This window comes from Tachyglossus aculeatus, chromosome 7 (genome assembly GCF_015852505.1).
Source record: "Tachyglossus aculeatus isolate mTacAcu1 chromosome 7, mTacAcu1.pri, whole genome shotgun sequence".
In the NCBI taxonomy this organism is placed as follows: Eukaryota; Metazoa; Chordata; class Mammalia; order Monotremata; family Tachyglossidae; genus Tachyglossus; species Tachyglossus aculeatus.
In genome coordinates, this window is record NC_052072.1 from 53,076,931 (window position 1) to 53,091,971 (window position 15,041).

A 15,041-nucleotide genomic window follows, 5' to 3' on the forward strand; every position below is an offset into this window, starting at 1 on the left:
TCTACACCCTCCATGTTTGCCTCTAACCCTATCACTTCACACCTTATTAAAAAAAACCTGCCTCATCTCTTCTTTCCAACAGTCATCTTCAATCATTCACTTTGCAATGGCTTCTTCCCTTGTGTCTTTCAAACCTCTCTCTTTGGGCCCCTCTTGTCCCTTCAGTTATTACCCCAGACTGAGCCGCCTTTTTCCTCTCCTCCTTCCCATCCCCCCATCCTACCTCCTTCCCCTCCCAACAGCACCTGTATATATGTTTGTACAGATTTATTGCTCTATTTATTTTACTTGTACACATTTACTAGTCTATGTATTTTGTTAATGTTGTGCATCTAGCTTTATTTCTATTTATTCTGATGACTTGACACCCGTCCACATGCTTTGTTTTGTTGTCTGTCTCCCCTTTCTAGACTGTGAGCCCATTGTTGGGTAGGGACCATCTCTATATGTTGCCAACTTGTACTTCCCAAGCACTTAGTACAGTGCTCTGCACACAGTAAGCGCTCAATAAATACGATTGAATGAATGAATGAATTACCCATCTCCCTCCTATTATTCCTTTCCAAACTCCTCAGACAAGTTGTTTACACACTCCGCCTTCACTTCTTCTCTGACTCTCTCATCGATCCCCTCTGATCTGGCTTCTGCCACACTTCACCACTGAAGCTGCTCTCTCTAAGGTCACTACTGACCTCCTCCTTGACAAATTCAACAGATTCTACTCCATTCTAATCTTTCTGGACCTCTCAGCTGCCTTTGATGCTTCAAACTACCCAGTTCTCCTGTAAACACCATCTAACCTTAGTTTTGTGGACACTGTCCTCTCATGGTTCTCCTACTACCCTTTTGGCTCCTATTTCTCAATCTTTGCTCTAGTTCCTCCTCTGCCTCCTACCTCCTAACTGGGGGACCCTCAAACCTCAGTTCTGGGACCGCTTCTAATCTTCACTTACACCCAGTCCCTTAGAGCACTCATCCACTCCCACAGCTTCGATTACTATCTCTAAGTGGATAATTCCCCAATCTACCTCTTCAGGCCTGAATTCTCTTCTCTGAAGCCTCACATATCCCCCTTGCCTTCAGGACATCTCTACTCTGACTTAAACTAAACATGTTCTAAACAGAACTCCTCGTCTTCCAACTCTAGCGCTGTCTTTCCCATCTCTACAGACAGCACCACCAACCTTTCTGTCTCATAAGCCCATAATGTTGGCATTATTTTGGGCTCATCTCTCTCTTTCAACCCACATATTCAGTCAGTCACCAAATCAATCAATCAAGCAATCAAACATTTTTATTGAGAGCTTACTATGTGCGGAGCACTGTACTAAGCGATTGGGAGAGCACACAGAATTAGCAGACACGTCCCCTGTCCATAACAAGCTTACAGTCTAGGGATGAGCTAGGTCTATTTTCACATCCCCTCTATTTGCCCCTTCCTCTCTGTCCAAAGTGCTAACACACTGGTCCAAGTATTTGTCATACCCCATCTCGAATACTGCTTCAGCCTCCTCCCTTTCTTGCATTCAACCTCTCCCCTAAGCAATCAATGCTTAACTCTGTTGCTCAGATCATTTTTCTACATAAATGTTAAGTTCACATCTCCTCATTTCTCAAGAACATCCAATGGTTGTCCCTTGATTTCCACATCAGTCAGAAACTCTTCACCTTTGGCTTTAAGGAATCAATCAGCTCTCTTCCTCCTGTCTATCTTCATTCATCTCCAGCTACAACTCAGCTTGAAATCTCACTTCTCTATCACCAGCCTACCCTCTGTGCCTCAGCCTTGTCTCACTGTAGCTGCTTATGCCCAGAAAACCTTAACCCTTCATGTCTGACAGACCTCAACACTCCCCATCTTCAAGCCCTACTAAAATCTATTCTCCTCCAGGAAGCCTACCCTAATCTCCCTCCCTTTGATGTCACTTACGCACTTGGGTCTACTCACCCATTTGATAATCATTCCACTTCCACCCACAGTACTTATATACATGTCTTTATACTCTTGAATGTTTCTCTCCCCTGCTAGATTGTAAGTTCCTTGCAGGCAAGGATCATGTCTCCCTACTTTATTGTACTTAGTATAGCACAGTGATTGATTGATTGAATGCCTGCTGTATGTACTCAGTGCTTGGGAGAGTATGAGAGTGCTTCTAGTCATGATCACTCCCCTTGAGGAGCTTACAATTTATCTCTGCCTAAATTTTCCTGTCTTCTGCTGGTTAGAAATGTAACTTTTCAATATTAAGTGTTCAGCTCCTTCACTTCCAATTCAACTTTACTCTGAACTCATTTAGAGCCTTCTGAGAGTCTGAAGGACTGATTTCATATTACTAGGTTTTCTTGTGTCTCCTAAGGAGAAGTCAAATTTGGTAATGGTGACTGCCTCAGTAAGTTTGTAAAGCTATTTGTGCCAATTATTGATTGTTTAATAACACTCTCACTAAGAGGCTCCCAATCATTTTGGATAATATAAAGAACTATTGTACTGGTTTTTTTTTTTCTTTCTAGCAAATGACAAAACGCTGATGCATCTGAAACGTCCCTTAAGGTATCCTTCACTCTAGGACTAGATACAACCTAAACAAGTAAAACGCAATCCATGTTTCTCAAGGGGCTCACAGTCTTAATCCCCATTTTCAAGATGAGGTAACTGAGGCACAGAGAAGTTAAGTGACTTGCCCAAGATTGCACAGCAGGCAAGTGGTGGAGCCTGGATTAGAACTCAGGTGCTTCTAAATCCTAGCACAGGGCTCTACCTACTAGGCCATGCTGCTTCTCTTATGAGACTGCAATAACTAAATATGTTATGACTTCAATAGTTAAATATTTCAACATGATCTTATTCTTTTTCCCAGCCTTGATATTTTTTTTTCTGTTAGTCTCCTCAAGAGCTTCTTTCAGAGTTTTCTAGCTCCAATGGTGACTGTGTTGAAAGATCTACTGCTTCATTTTAATGCTGTTCTTTGTTCTTCCCTGAGGTCCTCTGGAGGTATACTGGAACACCACCAGCAAATCTTGCAAAAAACACCAAACTTGTGAAGTGGCTACCTCAGAATGATCTGCTTGGTATGATGGGGACTAAGGTGGGAGGATATTTGGTTTATTAGTTAAAGTGAGTTGAGCTTGAAGAGAATGTAAGGAAATAAAGCGGAAGCATCCTCTCTGGATGGTTGGCAACAGCATAATGCAGCAATTTCCCTCCTCAACTCAGGGAGCAGACTGTCCTGAGGAGGCAAAAGGTACATTTTGTGTCCTTATTATTGGATGAGACCACTGAAGCTTTGAAAGAGGGGGATGAACAAGTGGTCTGGTGGTGGTGAAGTTATAATCAGTCACTCATATTTATAGAGAGCTTTCAGTACTGTACTAAGCTTCTGGGAGAGTAATAATAATAATTGTGGTATTTGTTAAGCATTTACTGTTTGCCAGGCACTGCAGTAAGCACTGGGGTGGATACAAGCAAATCAGGTTGGACAGAGTCCCTATCCCAAATGAGGTTCACAGTCTCATTCCCCATTTTAATAGATGAGGTAACTGAAACACAGAGAACTGAAGTGACTTGCCCAAGGTCAAAAAGGCAGACAAGTGGCAGAGCCAGATGTAGAACCCACAGTCTTCTGATTCCCGGGCCCGTGCTTTATCCACTATGCCATGCTGCTTCTCATGTACAATAATCAATCAATCAATCAATCAATCAATCAATCGTATTTATTGAGCGTTTACTATGTGCAGAGCACTGTACTAAGCGCTTGGGAAGTACAAATTGGCAACACATAGAGACAGTCCCTACCCAACAGTGGGCTCACAGTCTAAAAGGGGGAGACAGAGAACAGAACCAAACATACCAACAAAATAAAATAAATAGGATAGAAATGCACAAGTAAAATAAATAAATAAATAAATAAATAAATAGAGTAATAAATATGTACAACCATATACACATATATACAGGTGCTGTGGGGAAGGGAAGGAGGTAAGATGGGGGGATGGAGAGGGGGACGAGGGGGAGAGGAAGGAAGGGGCTCAGTCTGGGAAGGCCCCCTGGAGGAGGTGGGCTCTCAGCAGGGCCTTGAAGGGAGGAAGAGAGCTAGCTTGGCGGAGGGGCAGAGGGAGGGCATTCCAGGCCCGGGGGATGACGTGGGCCGGGGGTCGACGGCGGGACAGGCGAGAACGAGGTACAGTGAGGAGATTAGCGGTGGAGGAGCGGAGGTTGCGGGCTGGGCAGTAGAAGGAGAGAAGGGAGGTGAGGTAGGAGGGGGCGAGGTGATGGACAGCCTTGAAGCCCAGGGTGAGGAGTTTCTGCCTGATGCGCAGATTGATTGGTAGCCACTGGAGATTTTTGAGGAGGGGAGTAATATGCCCAGAGCATTTCTGGACAAAGATAATCCGGGCAGCAGCGTGAAGTATGGATTGAAGTGGAGAGAGACACGAGGATGGGAGATCAGAGAGAAGGCTGGTGCAGTAGTCGAGACGGGATAGGATGAGAGCTTGAATGAGCAGGGTAGCAGTTTGGATGGAGAGGAAAGGGCGGATCTTGGCAATGTAACAACATACAATATGTTGGCAATAAAACAACATCTTGGCAATAAAACAACATACAATATAACAATTCAACATATACATTTCTGGCCCACAACAGGCCTAAGAATCTAGAGGGGATGACAGGGATTAACATAAATAAATAAATTACAGCTATAATTTGTTCAATAATAATAATAATAATAATGATGGTATTTGTTAAGTGCTTACTATGTGCAAAGCACTGTTCTAAGTGCTGGGGGGATACAAGGTGATCAGGTTGTCCCATGTGGGGCACACAGTCTTAATCCCCATTTTACAGGTGAGGGAACTGAGGCCCAGAGAAGTTAAGTGACTTGCCCAAATTCACACAGCTGACAATTGGTGGAGCCGGGATTCAAACCCATGACCTCTGACTCCAGGGCCCGGGCTCTTTCCACTGAGCCTCATCTCATTCTCAGTGAGGGTCATTAAGTACCACTGATTGATTCTCCCATTCCACAGCTGTTCTAGTTGAAGAGTAGGGAGGATAGGTTGTCTGAACAGCACAGAATGGGATGGAAGAGGCTTGCTTGACTAAATAGCTTAGACAAGTCAGGCATAAAAAACCTCACAGGTGCTCAGCCATTTATTGACATTTATGATACGGCATACTAAGTCTAGTGTGGGTGGGATTGTTTCATTATTGCTGAATTGTACTTTCCAAGAGTTTAGTACAGTGCTCTATACACAGTAAGTGCACAATAAATACGATTGAATGAATGAATACTATCAATCAGAAAACAATAATGAACCCCAACTCTTCCTTGTGGAATGAGGTAATGGGCTGGTTGATGTGGAACCCTCAGAGAGATGCTTCTGTGGGCTTAACTGTGAAAACCCTTCTTCCACCCCTCCATCCACTCAAGTCTAAAAGTCAAGAGAAGCAGCGTGGCTTAGCCGCTAGAGCATTAATCTGGGAGTCAGAAGGATCTAGGTTTTAATTCCCACTCCACCACATGTCTGCTGTATGACCTTGTGTAAGTTACTTAACTTCTCTGGGCTTCAGTTACTTTGTTTGTAAAATAGGAATTAGGAATGTCCAAGACTGAACTCAACACGTCCAAGATTGAACTCCTTGTCTTCCCTCCCAAACCCTGCCCTCTCCCTGACTTTCCCATCACTTTTGATGACACTACCATCCTTCCTGTCTCACAAGCTCGCAACCTTGGTGTCATCCTTGACTCCACTCTCTCATTCACCCCTCACATCCAAGCCGTCACCAAAACCTGCCGGTCTCACCTCCGCAACATTGCCAAGATCCACCCTTTCCTCTCCATCCAAACCGCTACCCTGCTCGCTCAAGCTCTCATCCTATCCCGTCTGGATTACTGTATCAGCCTCCTCTCCGATTTCCCAACCTCCTGTCTCTCTGCTCTTCAATCCATACTTCATGCCGCTGCCCGGATTGTCTTTGTCCAGAAATGCTCTGGGCATGTTACTCCCCTCCTCAAAAATCTCCAGTGGCTACCAATCAACCTATGCATCAGGCAGAAGCTCCTCACTCTCGGCTTCAAGGCTGTCCATCACCTCGCCCTCTCCTACCTCACCTCCCTTCTCTCCTTCTACAGCCCAGCCCGCACCCTCCGTTCATCTGCCGCTAATCTCCTCACCGTGCCTCGTTCTCGCCTGTCCCACCGTCAACCCCCGGCCCACATCATCCCCCTGGCCTGGAATGCCCTCCCTCCGCACACCCGCCAAGCTAGCTCTCTTCCTCCCTTCAAGGCACTACCGAGAGCTCACCTCCTCCAGGAGGCCTTCCCAGACTGAGCCCCCTCTTTCCTCTCCCCCTCCTCCCCCCTCCATCCCCCCGCCTTACCTCCTTCCCCTCCCCACAGCACCTGTATATATGTATATGTGTTTGTATGTATTTATTACTCTATTTATTTATTTTACTTGTACATATTCATTCTATTTATTTCATTTTGTTAATATGTTTTGTTTTGTTCTCTGTCTCCCCCTTCTAGACTGTGAACCCACTGTTGGGTAGGGACCGTCTCTATATGTTGCCAACTTGTACTTCCCAAGTGCTTAGTACAGTGCTCTGCACACAGTAAGTGCTCAATAAATATGATTGAATGAATGAATGAATATATGTATATAGATATATATGTATATGTGTATACATATATATGCACACACACACTATATATGTATGCGTGTACATTTATAATTCTATTTATATATATATATATATATATATATATATATATGCCTGCTTACTTCTTTTGATGTGTATATCTCTATAATTCTATTTATTTATATTGATGCCAGTTTACTTGTTTTGATGACTGTCTCCCCCCTTCTAGACTGTAAGCACGATGTGGGCAGGGATTGTCTCTCTTTATTGCTAAATTGTACTTTCCAAGTGCTGAATACAGTGCTCTGCACACAGTAAGCACTCAATAAATTCTATTGAATGAATGAATTTATTCATTCAATCGTATTTATTGAGGGCTTATTGTGTGCAGAGCACTATACAAAGTGCTTGGAAAGTACAGTTCAGCCACAGAGAGATAATTTCTGCCCACAATGGGCAAGGGGGGAGACAGACATCAAAACGAGTAAACAGACATCAATAGCATCAATATAAATAAATAGAATTACAGATATATACAAATCAAAACAGGTAAACAGGCGTTAATATAAATAAATAGAATTATAGATATATACATATATACCCAAGTGCTGGGGGGCGGGGACGGGGGGAAGAGCAAAGGGAGTGAGTTGAGGCAATGGGGAGGTGGGGTGAGATGAGGAAAAAGGGATCATTCATTCAGTCGTATTTACTGAGCGCTTACTATGTGCAGAGCACTGTACTAAACGCTTGGGAAGTACAAGTCGGCAACACATAGAGACGGTCCCTATCCAACAACGGGGTCACAGTCTAGAAGATCAAGTGCACCTGCTCAGGTGAGCAGATAATAATAATAATAATGTTGGTATTTGTTAAGCGCTTACTATGTGCAAAGCACTGTTCTAAGCGCTGGGGTAGATACAAGGTAATCAGGTTGTCCCACGTGGGGCTCACAGTCTTCATCCCCATTTTACAAATGAGGGAACTGAGGCCCAGAGAAGTTAAGTGACTTGCCCAAAGTCACACAGCTGACAAGTGGCAGAGCCGGGATTTGAACCCATGCCCTCTGACTCCAAAGCCCGGGCTCTTTCCACGGAGCCATGCTGATGGCAGTAGAATTCCAAAAGTGGGTCCTGGGATGGGAATTTTCATTGTGAAAGGCCGAGGAGATGGTGTGCTGACAGTCTCAGATTCAGAGTGCTTCATGGTTAATTCTCTGGGAACCATTGCTCCATAGTCATAGTTAGGGGCAGGGACAGGACACTCCCCTTCTGATCAGAAAAATCTCTGGCCTGGGACCATCTCGGACTGGTCAGAAATCTCTGACCAATGCCGATATCTGGGGTGACAGTCAGCTCCAAAACTGGTTGTCAGGCTGGCTGTCAATTGAAGGAATAACACAAAGCACATCAGATTGATCAATTAGTGCAGAGAAGCAGCGGGGCCTAGTGGAAAGAGCATAGCCTGGGAGTTGGAGGACCTAGGTCCTTATCCTGGTGCTGCCAATTGCTTGCAGTGTGACTTTTGTCAAGTTACTTAACTTCTCTGTGCCTCAGTTTCCTCAACTGTAAAATGAGGATTAAATAGCTGTTCTCCCTCCTACTTAGACTGTGAGCTCCATGGGGGACAGGGACATTGATGGATCTAATTCACTTCTATCTACCTCAGTGCTTAGACTTGTGTTTGACAAATAGTAAGCACTTAACAAATACCATGAAACAACCACAAGTTGCGGGTGGATTTAAGGGAAGCAGCATGGCCTAGTAGAAAGAGCAGGGTCCTGGAAGGCAGAGGACCTAGATTCTAATCCTGCCTCAGCTACTTTTCTGCTAAGTGAACTTAGGCAAGTCACTTAACTTATCTGTGCCTCAGTTTCCTCAACTACAAAATGAGGATTCAATACCTGTTCTCCCACCTATTTGGACTGTGAGCCCCAGGGGGACTGTAACTGACTTATTTAACTTATATCTATGATACATGGTAAGCACTCATTAAGTGTTATTTTAAAAAAAGGCTTTCAGCAGATTCCTTGAGGAATAGGAATGTGAGTCTCGTTTCTGTGACACTCTCCCTAGGGCTTAGTACAGTGTAGGCACTCGATACTTACCATTGATTGATTGCACCCAAATGAGGCTGAATCAACTTGAGCCGTCTGGAAGTCTAAGACTCAGAGTAGAGGAAGAGATGTAGTATATCAATAGTGTATAGCCAAACCACACACTATAATCTCCCTGTCTTTTTTTTTTCTTATCTTAGCTCACCCCAAGACCCGGGCCTTTGTTACTCACGCTGGCTCCCATGGCATATATGAGGGAATATGTAATGGAGTTCCAATGGTGTTGTTGCCATTATTTGGTGATCAAATGGATAATGCTGTACGCATAGAGTCCCGAGGAGCAGGGGTGACTCTGAATGTCCTGGAGATGACAACTGAAGAGTTAAGCAATGCCCTGAAAAAAGTCATTACTGACAAAAGGTAAGGGAAAGGAAAGGAGGGTTTTGTATATTCCACAGATTCTAAAATGTAGCTTAAAGTAATTCTCTTGACTCTAGTTTCCCTTTGTATTGCATTAACCATCTCTGATTTTGTACCATCCACCATGGAGACCTAGAATAATTTGGAAGGGCTGAGCTTGTTCATTTTCTGGTCAGAATCTGGTTAATGTGAGGGTTTTCCTTTTGCTTTTGCTGAAAAAAAATCCCTCTGTTCAGAAGGTCAGTTGTAAAAGCAACCTTTGGTTTTATTGTCATGTCTCCTCCTCTAGACTTCCCCTCTAGACTGTGAGCTCGCTGTGGGAAGGAATGTGTCTGTTTGTCGTTATAGTGTATTCTCCCAAGCATTTAGTACAGTGCGTTGCTCACGGTAAGTGCTCAGTAAATGTGATTGAATGAATGACTATAACACCAGCCTTAGTATCCTAGAAAAAATAAAATGATTCACTGAATAATTATAGTGGTATTTGTTAAGGGCTTATTCTGTGCCAACCACTGGGCTAAACTCTAGGGTAAATGCAATATTATCAGGTCAGACACAGACCCTGCCCTACATAGGGCTTCGGAGGGAGAAGGGATATTGAATCCTCATTTTAGAGATGAGGAAATTGAGGCCCAGAGAAGTTAAGTGACTTATCTAAGGTCACACAGTAGGCAAGTGACGGACCTGTGGATAGAACTCCAGGCCCTAGCTCTTTCCACTAAGCCACACTGCTTCTCTCATCCTCCTCTTCAATTCCAGTGGTTAGCAATACTTCTCAGTTCTCCGGTTCACTCTGGTTCAAAAATTTCTTTGAAAGAACCTAAAATTTTGGAGCATTTTTTACTCTCCCTTTCTATCAGTCATCTTCATTAATTCTGCTGGATCCTTCCTCCAACCAGGGGTTTAATGCCATCTACGGCTGAGCTGAACTATCAGCATTCCTGCCCCAGGCATAGATGGAAACCAGCATTTCACAGTAAAATAACAGCCCAGGCAGAGTAGAGTATGCCTCTAAAATAATTTTCCCTGACACAAGAGGAATCTAGATCAGCTAGCCTGCTGTTTGCAGATCCTGTCACAGTTTCTACTGGAATTCAGAAAGTTAACTCAGTTATTTGAGATAATTTCACTAGAAAGCTATGACAACAAAATAGGGAAAATCGTCCCACGGACAAAGTATGTTTCTTTACAACCCTGCCTAACTGCCAGAGTTAATTACAGAAAAACATTCAGCAATGTTTCAGACAGTCAATCGTATTTATTGAGCACTTACTGTGTAAAACACTGTACTAAGCACTTGGGAGAGTAATAGTAATTGTGGTATTTGTTATGCGCTTACTATGTGACAGGCACTGAACTAAGCTCTGTGGGGGAATACAAGCAAATAGGGTTGGATACAGTCCATGTCCCACATGGGGTGCTCAGTCTTAATCCCCATTTTACAGATGAAGTAACTGAGGCACAGAGAAGAGAAATGACTTGCCTAAGGTCAGATAGCTGACAAATGGAAGAGCCAGAATTATTCATTCATTCATTCATTCATTCAATCGTATTTATTGTTTACTGTGTGCATAGCACTGTACTAAGCGCTTGGGAAGTACAAGTTGGCAACATATAGATATGGTCCCTACCCAACAACAGGCTCACAGTCTAGAGGGGGGAGACAGAATTAGAACCCATGACGTTCTGATTCCCAGGCTCATGCGCTATCCACTAGGCTAAGCTGCTTCTCTACAGTATAACAATGTAACGGATACATTCCTGGCCCACAATGAGCTTACACTGTAAAGGAGGGGAAAGACATTAAAATAAAGAAATAAATTACCCAATAGGTACATGAGGTCTTCTTGTTCATTTCCCTGGATTCACATGGATTGTTCTTGTTGGGGCACTTTCAGCTACAAAGAGAACATCATGCGTCTTTCGGCTCTTCACAAAGACCGACCTGTGGAGCCTCTTGACCTTGCCGTGCATTGGGTGGAATTTGTGATGAAGCATAAAGGAGCCCCACATTTGCGCCCCGCTGCCCACGATCTCAACTGGTTCCAGTATCACTCCTTGGATGTGATCGCTTTTCTCCTGGCCATTGTGCTGAGTGTCTTCTTCATCTTCTTTAAGTCTTGTATGTTTTGCTTCAGGAAATGCTTCCAGAAGAAAGGGAAAGCTAAGAAATCCCAGAAAAGCAAGTCGCAATGAGAGGTTCCATCTCATTCATAGACCAGGCAGAAAATGAAAGTTTCTGTTCACACTGGCACACCTGGACACACACTTGGTGAAGCAGTAGTAATAGCATTTATTAAGCGCTTACTGTGTGCAGAGCACTGCACTTAATGTTGGGAGGGAATACGCTCAATTTTAAAGAAGAAGATCGGATCTTCTGCTTTGTGTCTTAACTAGTAAAAAAAAATTAAGACACCCTAAACTATAATCAGGGTTTCCAATGAATCTTTAATGAGGACTGATAGTCATATTTATTGAGTGCTTACTGTGTACAGAGCACTGTACTAAGCACTTGGGAAAGTACAGTACAACAATATAACAGACACATTTCCTGCCCTCCATGAGAGAGTGAGTTTTCTTCTCCAAAGTAGCAGATTTTGCTCTTGTTCTTGGACCGTGACGGGCTAATGTGTAAAGTTGTACAGTTTGCACTCAAATAAATCCATACCAAATTTCTGAATGTATGTCCTTTTTTGAGGGTGGATTATGAATGTTCTCTCAGTGGTGTGAAAAGATGCTACTGGATTACTGCATCAGCTTCCTCTCTGATCTCCCATCCTCCTGTCTCTCCCCAATTCAATCCATACTTCACACCGCTGCCCGGATCGTCTCTGTGCAGAAATGCTCTTGGCATGTTACTTCCCTCCTCGAAAATCTCCAGTGGCTACCAATCAACCTACACAACAGGCAAAAACTCTTCATCCTCAGCTTCAAGGCTGTCCATCACCTCGCCCCCTCCTACCTCATCTCCCTTCTCTCCTTCTACAACCCAGCCTGCACCCTCCTCTCCTCTGCTGCTAATCTCCTCAATGTGCCTCGTTCTCACCTGTCCTGCCGTTGACCCCTGGCCCACATCATCCCCCTGGCCTGGAATGCCCTCCCTCTCCACATCCTCCAAGCTAGCTCTCTTTGTCCCTGAGAGCTCACCTCCTCCAGGAGGCCTTCCCAGACCAAGCCCCCTCCTTCCTCTCCCCCTCCTCCCCCTCCCCATCCCCCTGCCTTTCCTCCCTCCCCTCCCCAAAGCACCTGTATGTAAGCATATGTGTATATATATATATATATATGTATACATACATAAACATATGTATATATGTCTGTACATATTTATTACTCTATTTTACTTGTACATATTTATTCTATTTATTTTATTTTGTTAATATGTTTTGTTTTGTTATCTGTCTCCCCCTTCTAGACTGTGAGCCCACTGCTGGGTAGGGACCATCTCTATATGTTGCCAACTTGTACTTCCAAAGTGCTTAATACAGTGGTCCACACACAGTAAGCGCTCAATAAATACGATTGAATGAGTGAATGAATACTGGGAGATGGTTTGGGGATCTAGAGTACAGGCCAATACTATATTTGAACATGGCCCTTTCCATCTGGATTACAGGTCAAAGCTGAAGTGAAATTCATTAATCAGGGTCCATCAGCACCCTTTCTGGTCAGGTCCAAAAATAATAATAATAATAATGATGGCATTTATTGAGCACTTACTATGTGCAGAGCACTGTTCTAAGCGCTGGAGGGGTACAAGGTGATCAAGGTGTCCCACGTGAGGCTCACAGTCTTAATCCCCATTTTACAGATGGGGTAACTGAGGCTTAGAGAAGTTAAGTGACTTGTCCAAGGTCACACAGAGGCAGAGCGGGAATTTGAACCTATAACCTCTGATTCCAAAGCCTGTGTTCTTTCTGCTGAGCCACGCTGCACCCTTTCTGGTCAGGTCCAATTTGGGTCCAAAAATTTTCCTCAGTGCGAAGCCTTCATCTCTCTACCAACACTGATTGTGCCACAGTTTGCAAGGTAAATCTTACCTATAGTCCAGCAAAGGGGACAGTTCAGATGTATGCAACAGCAGTGTGCCTGGCTAATCCACGATTCCCTCGATAACAAAAGGTTTCCAGAAGCAAATTACATACCTTTAGTGACACCTTTAAGTAAACCTCAGACCAAGTAACATACCTTGAACACTTCCATAACAGAAGCTGAAGATCAGAACTAGCGTAATTGTCTTCAAGCAGCACCTCCACTATTAGCCATAATTTGATGTCACACCTGCCCACAGTGATAAAATCTGGTCATAAACAGCATCATCTTTGAACTCAAAGGACAACCAAATTTTAATACCCATGTAACAGTGGATGAAGAGTTCTGGTTAGTTTGGCTACTCACTGACCTGACACCAGATGTCAGTATAAACTTGCAATTCTGATTTAAAATTGGCCCTACTCCTAATTTTTCTTTCTTTAAGTGTTTCATGAGTTTCATCATTAAATATTTTAATCACAGTAGTATTGGGATGGCAGGCATTGTTGCAACTGCAGTAAAAGCTTCTAGTCTTAAGCCGTCGAGTCATTTCTGATGCACAGCGACACTACGGACACATCTCTCCTAGTATGCCCCGCTCTCCATCTGCAACCATTCTGGTAGTGTATCCACAGAGTTTTCTTGGTAAAAATTCGGAAATGGTTTACCATTTCCTCCTTCCGTGCAGAAAATTTGGGTCTCCACCCTTGACTCTCTCCCACGCTGCTGCTGCCCAGCACGGGTGAGTTTTGACTTGTAGCAGATTGTCTTCCACTCGCTAGCCACTGGCCAACCTAGGAATGGAGTGGGTATGTCTCTGTTTGACTCTCCCTCCCGTAGCTAAGACTGGTAGAGTACTGGAAATTCTCCAGGTGTGACCCTGAGAGGGTAGTAAAAGCTTGCCTAATAAAAATTGGCATAAGGCCAGACTCTCTGCCATTCCCCAAAGATCAGTCACTGACACAAATTTGAATTTTCTGTTTTTGTAATTTGCAGTAACATCTACAAGAGCCCAACTCCTACCTGAGTGTGGTGTGACTGTGAATGAGGCTCAACAAAAAGCTCTCAAAGGAGCATGAGATTAATAAATGTACCTAGGATGGGATGATACCAAAATAGGTTCTAAGCATGAGGGGAATTATTATTGAACCCTTAGTGTTCTAGAGGGATGTGGTCAAAGGCAGGCCATAGAATGTGAGGGTCTTCTGGAAATAGTGTTGCAATTGATATCATTGAAAAAATATTACTTGACTTCCATCCCCCTTTGTTCCTCTTAAGGACACCTTCAAACTGTACCCAGATCACAGATTTTCTGTCTCTGATAGCTTCACCTGGAATTCCCCTTCAAATCCACAGTACCACAGTTCGCGTTGTCTTCAGAGCCCCAATAAAACCCCACCTCCTCATGGAATCATCAATCAGTCAATCAATAGTTTTTATGAGTACCTATTGTGGACAACACTAAACTACAGCACTAGGGAGAGTGAATTAGTCAGTGGACACAATAGCATCCTCTGAAAGCTTCTAAGAGGGGAGACACATTGAAAAAAGTTTACAGATAGGAGAAAGAAGAAGGGGATAGGTATATTAAATATTGTTCACATAGTAAGGACTGAGACTCAGTGTAGCCTAGTGGATAGAGAATGGGCTTGGGAGTCAGAAGTACCTGGGTTTTAATACTGACTCTGCCACTTGCCTGCTCTGTGACCTTGGACAAGTCATTTCACTTCTGTCATCTGTCAAATGGGAATTAAGACTGTGCCACGGACTGCTTAGTACAATGCTCTGCACACAGTAAGCACTCAATAAATATGATTGAATGAATGAGTGACTGTGTCCAACTGGATTAACTTGAATTTACCCCAGCAATTAGTTCAGTGCCTGAAACATTGTAAGCAT

General features: G+C 43.7%; 1 protein-coding gene and 1 non-coding gene across 10 annotated transcripts in view; one reads left to right on the plus strand and one right to left on the minus strand.

Moving 5' to 3' along the window:
* Positions 1 to 11,793, plus strand: part of LOC119930482 (UDP-glucuronosyltransferase 1A1-like) — a 122,687-nt gene extending 110,894 nt beyond the window's left edge. For all 9 annotated transcript variants that reach the window (XM_038748813.1, XM_038748811.1, XM_038748810.1 and 6 more), the window contains exons 3-5: positions 2,982 to 3,069; positions 8,894 to 9,113; positions 11,012 to 11,793. In XM_038748813.1, the coding sequence (XP_038604741.1) occupies positions 2,982 to 3,069; positions 8,894 to 9,113; positions 11,012 to 11,309 (606 nt within the window). In that variant the 3' untranslated portion in view covers positions 11,310 to 11,793. The remainder of the gene's footprint in view (positions 1 to 2,981; positions 3,070 to 8,893; positions 9,114 to 11,011) is intronic.
* A 2,101-nt stretch (positions 11,794 to 13,894) lies between these two features.
* Positions 13,895 to 14,032, minus strand: LOC119931139. Its single transcript, XR_005451997.1, has one exon. It is a non-coding gene; the product is annotated as a small nucleolar RNA SNORA7 (small nucleolar RNA).
* Positions 14,033 to 15,041: the final 1,009 nt, after the last annotated feature.